Consider the following 15839-nt stretch of genomic DNA (forward strand, 5'->3'; position numbering starts at 1 on the left):
TTGAAGTAATCTAGTCACCTTATAAAACTTGAATGTATTTATTTTTATCTTAGTAGTATCCAATCTAATCTGGATGGCCTGTTACTCTGTATCTCTCATACTCCTCATGCTTTCCTGTGTTCATCTCTATGGGAACTGTGAGAGAGCAATATTTAAATATGGATCCCTCTGATCTTTGCCCATTTTTTGATTGATTTCTTTTTTTTCTGACCTGTCTTCTACTTTCATTGAGATTAGGTATGCATAAAGAATTTCTGCAGCCAATAAATGAACCTTTTTATAAAAAAGCATATTCCTTTTATCTTGAGAAACAATATACTTGGAAGGTCATGTTGTAAAACTAGTAAATGCCTTTCATGATTCATTGTTATCTCCTCTAATTATAGGTGATTGGCTTGGAAAGCAACAATCAAGCTCTTGTTTCAAATTGTTATAGATGGGCATGTTATAGAAATCTGTAAACACTTTCAGAAGCCTTTTTACATTCATATTGCCCTAGTGCTGATAGTTTTTGAGTGATTAAATCACTGACTCACATTTCACTACCAGCTGTCATTCAACTTCCATTTAAATATTTTCTGTGTAAGATAAAACTACAGTACAACCATCCTAATTAAATACCTGTACGTTTCGGGTTCTTGTAGATTAATTTCTGCAGTGGTATGAAAATCCTTGCTTAGCAATTACTCCTCATGTCATCTGATTGGATAATGACATCTGGAGACAGCCTAACTGTCCCTAGATGTAGGGACAGCTTACAGCAAAATCTTTTTTAGGCATTGGAAAATCTGTTACCCCTTTAAAATATATATATATTTAAAATGTTTAAAAATAGTTTACTAGAGATTCCAGTTCTGGTTTTTCTGGGTGTAGGTATTTGTTTTATGGATTACTTTAGCCATTTAAAATGATATACGTGCTTAACAGTATGTCATTTTAAATTGCCCTTCTGTTCACTTCTGTTTTAAGACATTTTAAAAATCAAAAATGTAAAAGTAAGTCCCCAGCTTTTATCAGTAACTTACTAAATTATTTGTTTTAATCCTATCTTTTTTCTTTCACTACTTCTGTTTCTTTTACCCTAATCAGTATAAGGGTTCTAAATTGATTTACCCTCCTGGACAAGTTCTTTTAACACCTCCTAGTACTTCTGCCTTAGGAATTTCTCAGATATCAAAAGTGGTATATTTAAACTAATCAGGGTAGTTCCCTTTCCTTACCCTGTTATTAGAGTAGAGCATCATGTTCTTTTAAAATCCCTGCTAGGTATGATTGTGCGTGTATTGAAAGATTTTTTCATCTGGAGAATGAACTTTACTCATTAAATGGTTTAAGAGGAGTTTAATATATTCAAGTAACTGTACCTCTTTACATTAGGAATATAAATAGCTGCATTTATAAGTGGCATAACATAGGGTCATGTAAAAATATAACAGGGAGCATACTATAGGACTGCAGTTTAATTCTGGTGTTTGTAGAATGTGCGAAAGTTAGAGAGGTGAGCCGTTCTCTTGTAAAATATGATAGTATACTAGGGCCTCCTCCCTATTGGCCAAAATGACTAGATACTTTTATTAAGGGTACACATTTAATTTAGAAACAGCAAAGTTTTCTGTCATTAAGTTTTTGTTCAAACGTATATAATTCTTGGCTGAGTAGTAATTCTCAGTTCGCTCTGATAGAACATCTTAGCTGCTGAAGCAATTTATTAGTTAATATATGGATTAATTGTAGTGTGGTCCTTCATGTATAACATATGTTTAAAAACTAACAGGTATCTTTTCTTTTCATAAACACATTTATATTTTGCTTTTCTGATTTCTGCCTCCTTTTCTTCCCACTGTCTGTCCATAGCTACAATATATGCCATTAAATTTGTCCTAGCTAGTGAAGAACACAGATGCATTAAAGGAACTCATGGAGTAGTGGAAAACACAGTTGACTAAATAACGACAGCAAAAAGAAGCTGTCAGCTGCCTAGAGGAAGGTTAGGGAGTTTTTCAGAAAAGTTATCAATTTGAGTTTGAAGATAGTAGGGAAGAAGGGGTGGGAGTTTAACCTTGCCGCAAGAGAAGAATGATGAGGGGAAAGAGCACATACTTTTAAAAACTTGTATTTTATTTTTAATTTTTTAATTTTTATTATTTTTTAAAGATTTTATTTATTCATTAGAGAGAGAAAGAGAGAGAGAGGGGCAGAGACACAGGCAGAGGGAGAAGCAGGCTCCATGCAGGGAGCCCGATGTGGGACTCGATCCCGGGTCTCCAGGATCATGCCCCGGGCCAAAGGCGGCGCTAAACTGCTGAGCCACCTGGGCTGCCCTTGTATTTTTTTTTAAACCCACTGAAGAACTATGTCACAAATAAGACAAATATGATTTCGTCCATATGTGGGATGTAAGAAACAAAACAGATGAACATAGTGGGGAAAAAAGAGAGAGGCAAGGGCACCCGGGTGGCTCAGCGATTGAGCATCTGCCTTTGGCTCAGGTCGTGGTCCCAGAGTTCCAGGATCGAGTCCCGCTTCGGGATTCCCTTGCAGGGAGCCTGCCTCTCCCTGCCTGTGTTGTGTCTCTGCCTCTCCCTGTGTCTCTCATGAATAAATAAATAAAATCTCAAAAAAAGAGAGAAAGAGAGAGAGAGAGGCAAACCATAAATCAGACTCTTTACCATACAGGACAAACTGAGGGTTGCTGGAGGGGAAGTGAGTGGGTGGTTGGGTTAAATAGGTGATGATGGATATTAAGAAGGGCACTTGTGATGAGCACTGGGTGTTGTATGTAAGTGATGAATCACTAAATCTTAATACCTGAAACTAATATTATGCTACATGTTAACTAACTGGAACTTAAATGAAAACTTGTGGGAGGGTGGTAGGAAGAATAAGTTCAAGAGAAAAATAACCCCTCCTAGATGAGAAGAGAGTGGTGTGCCTACTTCTATCCCTGGGAGTATTAACTGACTTTGGGGGCGTAGGTGGGCAAAGGAACAAGCCTGTTGTGAGTAAGGGATCTTTTATAGGTCTAGAAGAAATCAGCTGAACTTTTAGCGGCCGTATGTGAGCTGACATGACAGATTGGAGGATGGGAATCCTCAAACACAGCGCTGGTTCACCCCAGATGCTAAATCTCATCAGGACTTCTGCTGAGTAAGAGTAGTAAAGAAAATTGGGTCTGAGCTAGAGAGACAGAGATCTTACAGTCTTGTAGTGCTTAGATCCCAAAGCCTTGCTAGAGGAAAAGACCTGGTTCCATCCTTAAGACATTTGAAACTGAAAGTGAACTTGAGCTAAATAAAGGGACAGCTCAGCTTCAACCCAGATACATTCCTAATTTATATTGAAGAGATCCTCTTGTCACTCTAGCTGCTTGAGAGAGGAAATGAAGTGCCTTGTCTGAGGGAAATATTTATTTCAGTATTTATTTTTCATTTGTATGCAATGTCTGGCAAAAACAAAAATATTGAGCAACATAAAGGATAATGGGACCTGTAATAAAGAGAAAAAAAATAGTTGATATAAGCAAACACAAACATGATCTAGATGTTTGAATTAGCAGACAAGAACTTAAACAATTACACTAGAGAATTTAGAGGGAAAGATTGTTAAAATTGGTAATAAGATGGAGAATTTCAGCAGAGAAATGAAACTCTAAAAAAGAACCAAGTGAAATTTCTAGAACTGAAAGTAAAAATTTGTACTTCTTTACAACCAACAGCCACTGATACTTTTTAGGTAGAAGACAAATATATTATTTACAGAATTAACCAGGAGAACCTTGTAACTTTTACCATAAATTATATCTTGTAAGAAATGGGCTCTTGAACTAAGTTTTGAAGGAAGGAAAGGGACTTGACATAGATTTGAGAGAGATTTTTAGTATTGAATGGATAGGCCTAGAAGAATTAAGCACTAAGGGGTAGAAGGAAGAATCCGTTAAGTCTAGAATATCTATCTGCCTTGGGAAAGTTGGATGTCAGTGCCCATATGAGAAAGAGAATAGGTGTAAGTAGCAGACTCAAGGGGGAAAATAAAGAGTTCAGGTCTGAGTGTGGTTGGTTTGAGGGGGCTTCGGAACATCCAGTTTATATGTAACTTGAATGCCGTGGGTCCAGATATATACCTTAGTCCATTCTAAGATGCATGTTCTGTCACATTCTGACATCTTTGAAAACAAGTTGTGGCTTATAATTAATGCCCTCTCCCCAGATCCTTTTTGGACAGGGAGTTTTGTGTATTATTGGTAATTCATGTGTTGATTGCAGGAATAAACAATAGTTTCAGAAATAATTTCCTGCAAAACAACAAATACTGTATGAGACCTAAAAAGAGAAAATAGACATAAATGAAAAAAGCTGGGTTACATACAGAGGGATTGCTATCACATGCTTCAGTTGAAATTGAAGACACCAGAGGAAATTGCCATACCTGTGGGGATAAAACAAATGTCTAAGCAGTGACAGGCTGGTGTGACCAGTCCACGTGTTGCACAAGACTGTTGTTAAGGCATTGAATTGTATCATGATTTAATTGCCATGTTTTTCTTTTTCAGAGATTGATAAAAGTGTGGTGTTTCTTACAACTTTTATCTAAAGAGTCATTGGCATATAGGTAGTAGTTGAAGTTTTCAGCCTTTCTCATTTCATTCACAGTAAGAAATATATTGAAATAGCAACCTAGTTCATGCAAATCTAATCAAAGCAAAAAATTCTTGATATAGTGTATACCCTTAGAATGTGTGATGTACTCTGTTTTCTGTTCTTGTTTAGTCTATTTTAGATTTTATTTTACTTTTAAAAAAGTGCTAGTTGCTATACAGCAAATCAGTAATTCTCAACCAAGGGTAATTTTGCCTCCCATGAGACATTTGGCAATGTGTGGAGACATTTTTATTTATCACGACTGGGTTGAGTACTGCTGGCATCTAGTGGGTAGAAGCCAGGGATGCAGCTACATAGCCTGCAACGCACAGGACAGCCCCCTAAACAAACGCTGGTAGTGCCAAGGTTGAAAAACTTTACATGAAATTTATTTTTGATTCCTCAGTGCTTTCTCAATGCTGACAGTACATTTATTAGAATCACATAAGGAGATTGATTTACTAAATCCAGATTAGCTGGTGACTGGTAGTTTTAAAAGTTCCTCAGTATTTGAAAAACATAAATTTATAGTACAGTCATGAGAAAATATACAGTCCTAATTTCATGTGTTGTTTTTTTTAACAAAAGCTGATTATTAAACTGATATGTAAAAAAAAATAAACTGATATGTAAGCAGTATAATTTTTTTACCATTATTTAACTTTTTAAATAACTTGACTAATAAAATCCTTGTATTAGATTATCCTGTGTTTTGAATATTTGTTGTTTAGAAGATGGAATTAAACCAGGCAGTTAGATATTATTTCAGGCAATAATTTTTTTTATGGAGTAATTACGGCTACCATATTTGCCTTATACCACCTAGATGTTGTATTTCAAGGTGCAGAATAAATGTCATTCCCAGGTTGTTTGAATATCAGCAGATTTCTTAAGATACGACATTCTAGTGAGCCCATGTTTTTCTTTTGTGGTAGAAATGAGATTATTCTTGTTTAGATTACACAGAAGAGATCATACTTAGCCAGGCCAGTCCGAGTATAAATAGAAGAGTCTAGCAAAGGATCAGCCACCTTTGGGTTCCCAGGGTTGGGAGAGTACCAGCTTTCAGTGATAGGAGTTAAATACTAGTTGTATATAGATTTAAAGATCTGTGAAGTTCTTTTCGCACCTAATATGCCTTCCTTTTATCTGCCAACAGGTACAACTGTAACTGTTTTAAAATTGTTTAAGAATCTGCCTGTAAGAAAGCAGTTCTATTCAACTGCTAAAAAATGTAAAGATGAAATAAAAAAGGTCCAGGATCTCCTCATAAGCTATGGTATACTTAAACCTGAGTTAAGGATTGTGTTTATACATAACAAGGTAAGCTTTATTAGGCTTCTATAAGATTTTTTAGTATGTGATGTTATAAAGGGACAATGTATTTTATCTTAATCAGTTATGTAAAGTCTTCTTGCAAAAATTTGCTCACATTTGTTTACTTTTATCTTTATTATACAAAGAGCATCTTTACTTTATCTGATATTTAAGTGAAATCTGATTGAACCTTTCATTTCTTAATTTCTAAGATCAGTGGTTCTGCCAGTAGACATTTAAGAAGTGTTTGAGTACTTCCTAAATATGAAGATGAGTAAACCATGTTCTTCTCCTTTAAGGAGTTCACAATTTAGTGACATTTTTCACCTTCCATTTTATATATATATATATGTATGTATTTATATTTATATATATATATTTATAAATATATATTTATTTATTTTTAAGATTTAATTTACATATTCATGAGAGACGCAGAGAGAGAAGCGGGCTCCCTGCATCACTTTCTATTATAAACTTTTTTCTTTGGAAGAGTTTTTCATTTTTTTTTTTAAGGAAACTACCTCATTTCTTCTCACTTTTCAAAGTGAGGATGATTAAGAAATTCTTGTTGCTTGATGAATTTTAGTGGAAAGAAAAGTTAACATATTTTCTGATTATCTGTTTTTCATAAAATTACACGTATACACTTGAAATACTTAATTAGAAGAGAGCAGAACCACACAGCAGAAGTGTGGAACCCTGATGGGATGTTGAGAGTTAACGCTTATTGAGGGCCTGTGCTGTGCTACCTCATATCCTTGCTGCATTAAACTCCTGAAATAGGGATCCCTGGGTGACTCAGTGGTTTAGCTCCTGCCTTTGGCCCAGGGATTGATCCTGGGGTCCCGGGATCGAGTCCTGCATCGGGCTCCCCGCATGAAGCCTGCTTCTCCCTCTGCCTGCTTTTCTCTGTGTGTGTGTCTATCTCTCATGGATAAATAAATAAAATCTTAAAAAAAAAAAAAAACAACTCCTGTAATGCAGCAACAAATAAGTGACATAGACGTATTAATTTGCTGTTGTCCTTTGAACTAAACTCAGAGGGGTTTAATACTTTGTGTCTCACAGCTACTGAATTATTGAGATGGGATTTGAAACTTAACATGCCTACAGAATTAGGCTCTTTACACTCTGCCCTGTTTTCTCATTTCGATGCTAGGTTACATTTATATAGTTCTGTTCCAGGTTCCAGAACACTTGTAATAGCTTTATAAGTTAGGCAGCATCCTCGATTTGTATGAGGAACCTGAAGCTCAGAGTAATCAAAGAAATTGTTGTATATTTTACGATAATTAATAGTACGGAGGTCAGAACCCTTTTTCATCCAGTTGCCTTTCTACTCTATTCTGTTTACTTGTTATTAAGATGATTCTGTGTTAAGCCAAGCTGTGGGAGAATATTTATGATCAAAATCTCTCATCGTCTTAAAAAAACAAAAAAGAAAGAAAAACATTAAGATTAGTCAGCCACCTGTTCCTGTGGCCCGAGAGCTCAACCACATGATACCTTGAGATCTCTTCCAGCTGTACCATGCGGTGATTCCTCAGGATGTTGATGGACGGAGGCTCATCCTGTAGTATAAATAACCCCATGACCTCTTGATCCAGAGGACACTTAGCAATTAAAAGTAAATGTGCCCAAGTTAAAAAAAGATCAAGGACAGAAGAGTCAGTGATCAGGAAGGGAAAACATGTGGAAAAAGGTAAAATATGAAGATAGGAACTATATATTTTTAAAAGAAAAACAACTATAAAGAGAAAAGTTTTGAGTATGAGAAAATAGAACAAGATTTCTGGTTCATGTAATGGAAGTGAGTATTTAAAATCAAATACATATTTTCTGAGTTTTGGATAAGTTTATGTAGATTTTCCCAACCACTATAAGATCATCAGTGTAGGAATTATCTTTTGAGAATGGAAAGTAGTATTTTCTAAAATGCTGCATTTTATTATTTTTGGAGGACAGCACATCTGAACTGATATTGAACAAACACAAGTCCCCTGATAGCCTTCAGTAATTTCAAATGCAATTCAAACCCTGGAGTATGTTGAGAGTATTATACCATGAAAGTAATGTATGATTATAAAAAATTTTATAGTAAAATTAAGTATTAGCTATTGTTACACAAGGAAATCAAGGACTAAATTAGAATAAGCAATCTGTCTTCCAGCTTTTTTTCTCTTAGTACAAATTATTGTTCCATGCTTTTATTTCTTGCTAGTACTGTTGTGCCTCAAATGTTGAAATATATTGTTAAACCTCCCAAAATAGCAATGGCACATGTCATAAATCTCTTTGAACATTGAGTCCTGCTCCGCTCTTGGCCTTTTTCTTTTGAACATTTTTATCATTCTTTATGTGTTTTTCTGAAGAATTTTTTGCCTTTGCCTAAAATTTAAACATGACTATATTGACATCTTTTTTTGGAATTTTTTTCTTCTTTAGAAAAAAACAATCATATTGCACATAATATAAGAAGTACTATTGCTATTTTGACATCTTGGATTAGATAGTGTTCCTTCTTTTTATGAAGGTTTAACCTGCCAAGACATTCTTTGAATACTGATAATGTTGATGTTCTTGCCAGTATGGTTATGTTAGAAAGAGGTATTTTTCTTCTTTCATCACCATGTTCCTTGAAAGCATATTGAATAATGAGACAGCCAAAGGGAAATAATTTACAAGTGGATTCAGTGACTTCATTTAAAGTAGATATTTGGAGAAATTGCTAGAGCCATTCCTTAAAAAGCACTATAGTCTTCAGCTTTCGTTATAATAACTGAATTCCTGTGAGGTCCTGCTGTGTATATTTTCACTTATAAAGTAGTTATTTCCTAAAATTAAAAGTTTTTCTCAATGTGATAATATGTGAAACTAATTTAGTATTCTAGCTCTTTGATATGTGCATGGATAGTTTGGTAGACAACTAGTTCAGAACATAATGTTAAATTGTGATTTCAAATAGGGGATACTTTCATACTTCATACTTTCTGAGTTTTGTGGATATTTTCTTCTGCCGAAAATACTATCTGTGGTTTTAAATATAGTTTTGAATTTAATTTTATCCTGATAATTAGAGGCCCACTGTATTGCAAAAGCTGACTTGAATTATCACTGATACGAGGTTTTAACTGTTACAAGAGAAGTAGTTTAAGGAATGACTTTCCACCTACCTACTCCACCTCCTTGTTAGAATCAGTTTATTTTTGAGGTCTGGAAGAATGATGACAATGCCTTGAAAAGTTGAGTATCTCTGGCAACAGTCAATCTGGGAAGAGGCAGGCTCTTAGCAGGGGACAGAAACCCAGTAAAGTAGCTGTGGAGATTTAGTAGTGAGTGTAGTGACTTCCTCTCTTGACGTACTTCTCTGGCTGTCTAGGAGAGAAACTCTGGGGTAGTGCCTGAAGATTTGGGAGGAAGTGTGTGACCAAGAATAATTTAAAAAAAGTGGGGAACACATTTATTAAATTATAAACTGACTATAAAAACAGTAGCCTATAATCTGTATCCCCAACATTCATGATATTCTCTTTGTTCACTTTATTCTTTTTTGCATCTTTTGACCTTTTTTATATCGTTAAATGTCTCAGTTTTGTTTCAGCTGTGCCATATGAGGAATCAAGAGAAAGTCCACAGTTGGACCAGCATTAAAGAGTGCCCCCCACCCCGCCATCACATCCCAAGCAAGGTTATGGAGGCAGTATAGTCAACAAGAAATTCCAGTTCAGGATTGTGGTTCAGATGCCCTTTCCTTATGAAAAAATTATTCTTCTACTTCCAACCTTGAAAGTTTGGGTGGGTTTTGTTTTATTTTGGTTTTTTAATTAACAACAGTGGAGCTCTATTCAAATATAGTTTTAAGCTTAGCTTGAAGCTGACTATCAATCTTGATTGGTTGGTTGGTTAGGGTTTTGTGGGTTTTTTTGTTTTTGCTCCTTGAAAATTCATGATATCTACATTTTTAAGATGTTTCTCATATTGTTATATTCATTTTTTTCACTTTTCACCTAATTTCTGTGAACTATTATACAGAAAAGATGAGACACAGATGTCACATTTTACTATAGTTTATTTATGATTCTGTTGTTTAGCCATTCTATTGAAGGGTCTCTGTATTCATCCCCTTCCCCAGCAAGACATAGTTATAACATTGTTTGTGTGTTTCTATTATGTCATTTTTGTTTGTTGACAGTGATTTGCATCCTGTCTCCCCTTCTCAGTAGACTCTTGTGGGAGGTAGAGCTGCGTATTCGTATTCCCCTTAATACTCAGTGCATAGTGCAGAGTAAAATACTAATGAAATAGGTGGTGCTAAAATAAAAATCACATAAATTCATAATTTTGAACACTCTGGCCTTTTAGACCTTTCGCATATAAAATGAATTACTTTGAGGATTCATCCTTTTGGATTCTCAAGTGTCCTCTTTTTACAGAGTATATTCCCCCTTGTACAGATATATACTATTCTCGTCTGTTTCTTTTCCTGGCGAGTAAGTTATCGATATGTCTTCATTAGAACTAGTCCGGAAATATGTAAAGACTGCGTGGATGGGACAGTGGGGGCGAAGGTTGACAGGAACTTGGTCTTTAAGAGCCATCAATTTATGTTGTTTCTATTACCTTAGTTAAATGGAACTATGTATAATTCCTTTACGGATCCCCTAACCAAATACATCTTATATATTTACTATTTATCCCAGTTTATTTCCCTAACACAGTAGACTTCTCTTCTGATTAAGATCCATAGAACTCTGCACAAACCTAGCTGTTTTTGAGCTTAGGCCTGTAAAAGTTGATACCTAAGGCCCCTTTTCAATAAATTCTTTTTTTTTTTTTTAAGATTTAAAAAAAAATTTTTTATTGGAGTTCTATCTGCCAACATATAACACCCAGTGCTCATCCCACCCAGTCCCCCCTCAAGTGCCTGTCACCCAGTCATCCCATCCCCCAGCCTACCTCCCCTTCCACTACCCCCTTGTTCGTTTCCCAGAGTTAGGAGTCTCTCATGCCTTGTCTCCCTCTCTGATATTTCCCACTCATTTTCTCTCCTTTCCCCTTTATTCCCTTTCACTATTTCTTATATTCCCCATATCAGTGAAACCATATAATGTTCGTCCTTCTCTGATTGACTTATTTCATTCAGCATAATCCCCTCCAGGTCCATCCATGTCAAAGCAAATGGTGGGTATTCATCCATCTAATGGCTAAGTAATATTCCACTGTATACATAGACCACATCTTTATCCATTCATCTTTTGATGGACATTGAGGCTCCTTCCACAGTTTGGCTATTGTGGACATTGTTGCTAGAAACATCGGGGTGCAGGTGTCCTGCCATTTCACTGCAGGGTAAATCCCCAGCAGAGCCATTGCTGGGTTGTAGGGTGGATCTACTTTTGACTCTTTGAAGAGTCTCCACGCAGTTTTCCAGAGTGGCTGCACCAGTTCACATTCCCACCAACAGTGCAGGAGGGTTCCCCTTTCTCCACATCCTCTCTGACATTTGGTGTTTCCTGTCTTGTTAATTTTCCCCATTCTCACTGGTGTGAGGTGGGATCTCATTGTGGTTTTGATTTGTATTTCCCTGATGGCCAGTGATGCGGAGCATTTTCTCATGTGCTTGTTGGCCATGTCTAGGTCTTCCTCTGAGATTTCTGTTCATGTCTTTTGCCCATTTCATGATTGGATTGTTTGTTTCTTTGCTGTTGAGTTTGATAAGTTCTTTATAGATCTTGGATACTAGCCCTTTATCTGATATGTCATTTGCAAATATCTTCTCCCATTCTGTAGGTTGTCTTTTAGTTTTGTTGACTGCTTCTTTTGCTGTGCAGAAACTTTTTATCTTGATGAAGTCCCAATAGTTCATTTTTGCTTTAGTTTCCTTTGCCTTCATAGATGTATCTTGAAAGAAGTTGCTGTGACCAAGTTCAAAAAGGGTGTTACCTGTGTTCTCCTCTAGGATTTTGATGGAATCTTGTCTCACATTTAGATCTTTCATCCATTTTGTGTTGATCTTTGTGTCTGGTGTCAAAAAATGGTCTAGTTTCATTCTTCTGCATGTGGATGTCCAATTTTCCCAGCAACGTTTATTGAAGGGACTGTCCTTTTTCCAGTGGGATAGTCTTTCCTGCTTCGTCGAATATTAGTTGACCATAGAGTTGAGGGTCCACCTCTGGATTCTCTATTCTGTTCCATTGATCTGTGTGTCTGTTTTTGTGCCAGGACCACACTGTCTTGATGACCACAGCTTTGTAGTACAACCTGAAATCTGGCATTGTGATGCGCTGAGCTATGGTTTTCTTAATATTCCCCTGGCTATTCGGGGTCTTTTCTGATTCCACACAAATCTTGAGATGATTTGTTCCAACTCTCTGAAGAAAGTCCATGGTATTTTGATAGGGATTGCATTTAAATATGTAAATTGCCCTGGGTAGCATTGACATTTTCACAATATTAATTCTTCTAATCCATGAGCATGGAATATTTTTCCATCTCTTTGTGTCTTCCTCAATTTCTTTCAGAAGTGTTCTGTAGTTTTTAGGATATAGATCCTTTACCTCTTTGCTTAGGTTTATTCCTAAGTATCTTACGCTTTTGGGTGCAATTGTAAATGGGATTGACTCCTTAATTTCTCTTTCTTCAGTCTCATTGTTAGTGTATAGAAATGCCACTGATTTCTGGGCATTGACTTTGTATCCTGCCACACTGCCAAATTGCTGTATGAGTTCTAGCAATCTTGGGATAGAGTCTTTTGGGTTTTCTACATATAGTATCATGTCATCTGCGAAGAGGGAGACTTTGACTTCTTCTTTGCCAATTTGAATGCCTTTTATTTCTTTTTGTTGCCTGATTGCTGAGGCTAGGACTTCTAGTACTATGTTGAATAGCAGTGGTGAGAGTGGACATCCCTGTCTTGTTCCTGATCTTAGGGGAAAGGCTCCCAGTGCTTCCCCATTGAGAATGATATTTGCTGTGGGCTTTTCGTAGATGGCTTTTAAGATGTTGAGGAATGTTCCCTCTATCCCTACACTCTGAAGAGTTTTGATCAGGAATGGATGCTGTATTTTGTCAAATGCTTTCTCTGCATCTCTTGAGAGGATCATATGGTTCTTGTTTTTTCTCTTGTTGATATGACCTATCATGCTGATTGTTTTACGAGTGTTGAACCAGCCTTGCATCCGGGGATAAATCCCACTGGGTCATGGTGAATAATCTTAATGTACGGTTGGATCCTCTTCGCTAGTATCTTGAGAATTTTTGCATCTGTGTTCATTAGGGATATTGGTCTAGAATTCTCCTTTTTGATGGGGTCTTTGGTTTTGGAATTAAGATAATGCTGGCCTCAAAGAGCAAGTTTGGAATTATTCCATCTCTTTCTATCTTTCAGAACAGCTTTAGTAGAATAGGTATTATTCTTTAAATGTTTGATAGAATTCCCCTGGGAAGCCATCTGGCCCTGGACTTTTATGTCTTGGGAGGTTTTTGATGACTGCTTCAATTTCCTCCCTGGTAATTGGCCTGTTCAGGTTTTCTACTTCTTCCTGTTCCAGTTTTGGTAGTTTGTGGTTTTCCAGAAATGCATCCATTTCTTCTAGATTGCCTAATTTGTTGTTGACATATAGCTAGCTGCTCATAATATGTTTTTAAAATTGTTTGTATTTCCTTGGTATTGGTTGTGATCTCTATTCTTTCATTGATGATTTTATTAATTTGAGTCTTTTTTCTTTTTAAGAAGGCTGTCTAGGGGTTTATCTATCTTATTAATTCTTTACAAGAACCCGCTCCTGGTTTTGTTGATGTGTTCTGCAGTTCTTCTGGTCTCTATTTCATTGAGTTACGCTTGAATCTTTATTATCTTTCTTGTTCTGCTTGATGTAGGTTTTACTTGCTGGTCTTTCTCCAGTTCCTTTAGGTGCAAGGTTAGCTTGCGTATTTGTTTTTTCCAATTTTTGAGGGAGGCTTGTATTGTGATGTTTTTCCCTCTTAGGACTGCTTTTACTGTATCCCAAAGATTTTGAACCGTTGTATCTTCATTTTCATTAGTTTTCATGAATCTTAATTCTTCTCTAATTTCCTGGTTGACCCATTCATCTTTTCGTAGGATGCTCTTTAACCTCCACGTGTTTGAGTTTCTTCCAAATTTTTTTTTCTTCCAAATTTCTTCTTGTGATTGAGTTCAAGTTTCAAAGCATTATGGTCTGAAAATATGCAGCAGACAATCCCAATCTTTTGGTATCATTTCAGACCTGATTTGTGACCCAATATGTGGTCTATTCTGGAGAAAGTTCCACGTGGACTTGAGAAGAATGTGTATTCAGTTGCATTCGGATGCAGTGTTCTGTATATATCTGTGAAATACATCTGATCCAGTGTATCATTTAAGGCCCTTCTTTCTTTGGTGATGTTGTGCTTAGAAGATCTGTCATTTGCAGAAAGTGCCGTGTGGAAGTCTCCCAGTATTAGTGTATTATTATCTAATAGGTCTTTACTTTGGTTATTAATTGATTGATATACTTGGCAGCTCCCACATTAGGGGCATAAATATTCATGATTGTTAGGTCTTCTTGTTGGATAGACCCTTTAAGTATGATATAGTGTCCCTCTTCATCTCTTACTACAGTCTTTGGGATAAACTTTAATTTATCTGATACGAGGATTGCTACCCCAGCTTTCTTTTGAAGACCCTTTTTTTTATTTATTCATGATAGAGAGACAGGGGCGGGGGCAGGGACACAGGCAGAAGGAGAAGCAGGCTCCATGCCAGGAGCCCGACGCGGGACTCAATCCTGGGACTCCAGGATCGCGCCCTGGGCCAAAGGCAGGCGCCAAACTGCCGAGCCACACAGGGATCCTCTTTTGAAGACCACTTGAATGGTAAATAGTTCTCCATCCTTTCATTTTCAGGCTGGAGGTGTCCTTAGGTCCAAACTGAGTCTCTTGCAGACAGCATGTAGATGGGTCTTGCTTTTTTATCCAGTCTGAAATCCTTCGCCTTTGATGGGATCATTTAGCCCATTCACGTTCAGAGTAACTATTGAAAGATAGGAATTTAGTGTCATCATAATACCTATTCAGTCCCTGTTTTTGTGAATTATTTCTTTGCGCTTCCTCTTTTACAGGGTCCCCCTTAATATTTTTTGCAGAGCTGGTTTGGTGGTCACAGATTCTTTCAGTTTCTGCCTATCTTGGAAGCTCTTTATCTTTCCTTCTATTCTTTTTGTGTTTTTAAAGATTATTTATTTATTTATTTATTTATTTATTCATGAGAGACACAGGTAGAGGGACAAGCAGACTCCATGCAGGGAGCCCACCGCGCAACTCGACCTGTGTCTCCAGGATCAGGCCCTGGACTGAAGGCAGCGCTAAACTGCTGAGCCACCCGGGCTGCCCTCTCTCCTATTCTGAATGAGAGCCTTGCTGGATAGAGTATTCTTGGCTGCATGTTCTTCTCATTTAGGACCCTGAATATATCCTGCCAGCCCTTTCTGGCCTGCCAGGTCTCTGTGGAGAGGTCCGCTGTTAATCTGATATTTCTCCCCATATAAGTTAAGAATCTCTTGTCTCTTGTTGCTTTAAGGATGTTCTCTTTATCTAGGAATTTTCAAGTTTCACTATTAAATGTCGAGGTGTTGAAGGGTTCTTACTCATTTGGGGAGGAGACCTCTCTATCTCCTGGATCTGAGTGTCTCTTTCCCTCCCCCAGATTAGGGAAGTTAAGTTCTCAGCTATGATTTGTTCTAATATGCTTTCTGGCCCTCTGTTCTCTTGGCATTTTGTGGAACCCCAATTATACGTAGATTCTTCCTTCTGAGCCTGTCATTTATTTCCTTTAACCTTTCCAGATGATCTCTTAATTGTTTTTTTCTTTTTTACTCAGCTTCC

At 36.8% G+C, this 15839-nt stretch overlaps 1 protein-coding gene across 8 annotated transcripts in view; it reads left to right on the forward strand.

Moving 5' to 3' along the window:
• The window catches only part of PMS1 (PMS1 homolog 1, mismatch repair system component), a 109047-nt gene that overhangs the window by 44107 nt on the left and 49101 nt on the right, over nucleotides 1-15839 (forward strand). For all 8 annotated transcript variants that reach the window (XM_055345339.1, XM_055345337.1, XM_055345338.1 and 5 more), the window contains one exon: nucleotides 5797-5960. In XM_055345339.1, the coding sequence (XP_055201314.1) occupies nucleotides 5797-5960 (164 nt within the window). The remainder of the gene's footprint in view (nucleotides 1-5796; nucleotides 5961-15839) is intronic.

The sequence above is a fragment of the Nyctereutes procyonoides genome, unplaced genomic scaffold (assembly GCF_905146905.1).
Source record: "Nyctereutes procyonoides isolate TBG_1078 unplaced genomic scaffold, NYPRO_anot_genome, whole genome shotgun sequence".
NCBI classification, from domain to species: domain Eukaryota; kingdom Metazoa; phylum Chordata; class Mammalia; order Carnivora; family Canidae; genus Nyctereutes; species Nyctereutes procyonoides.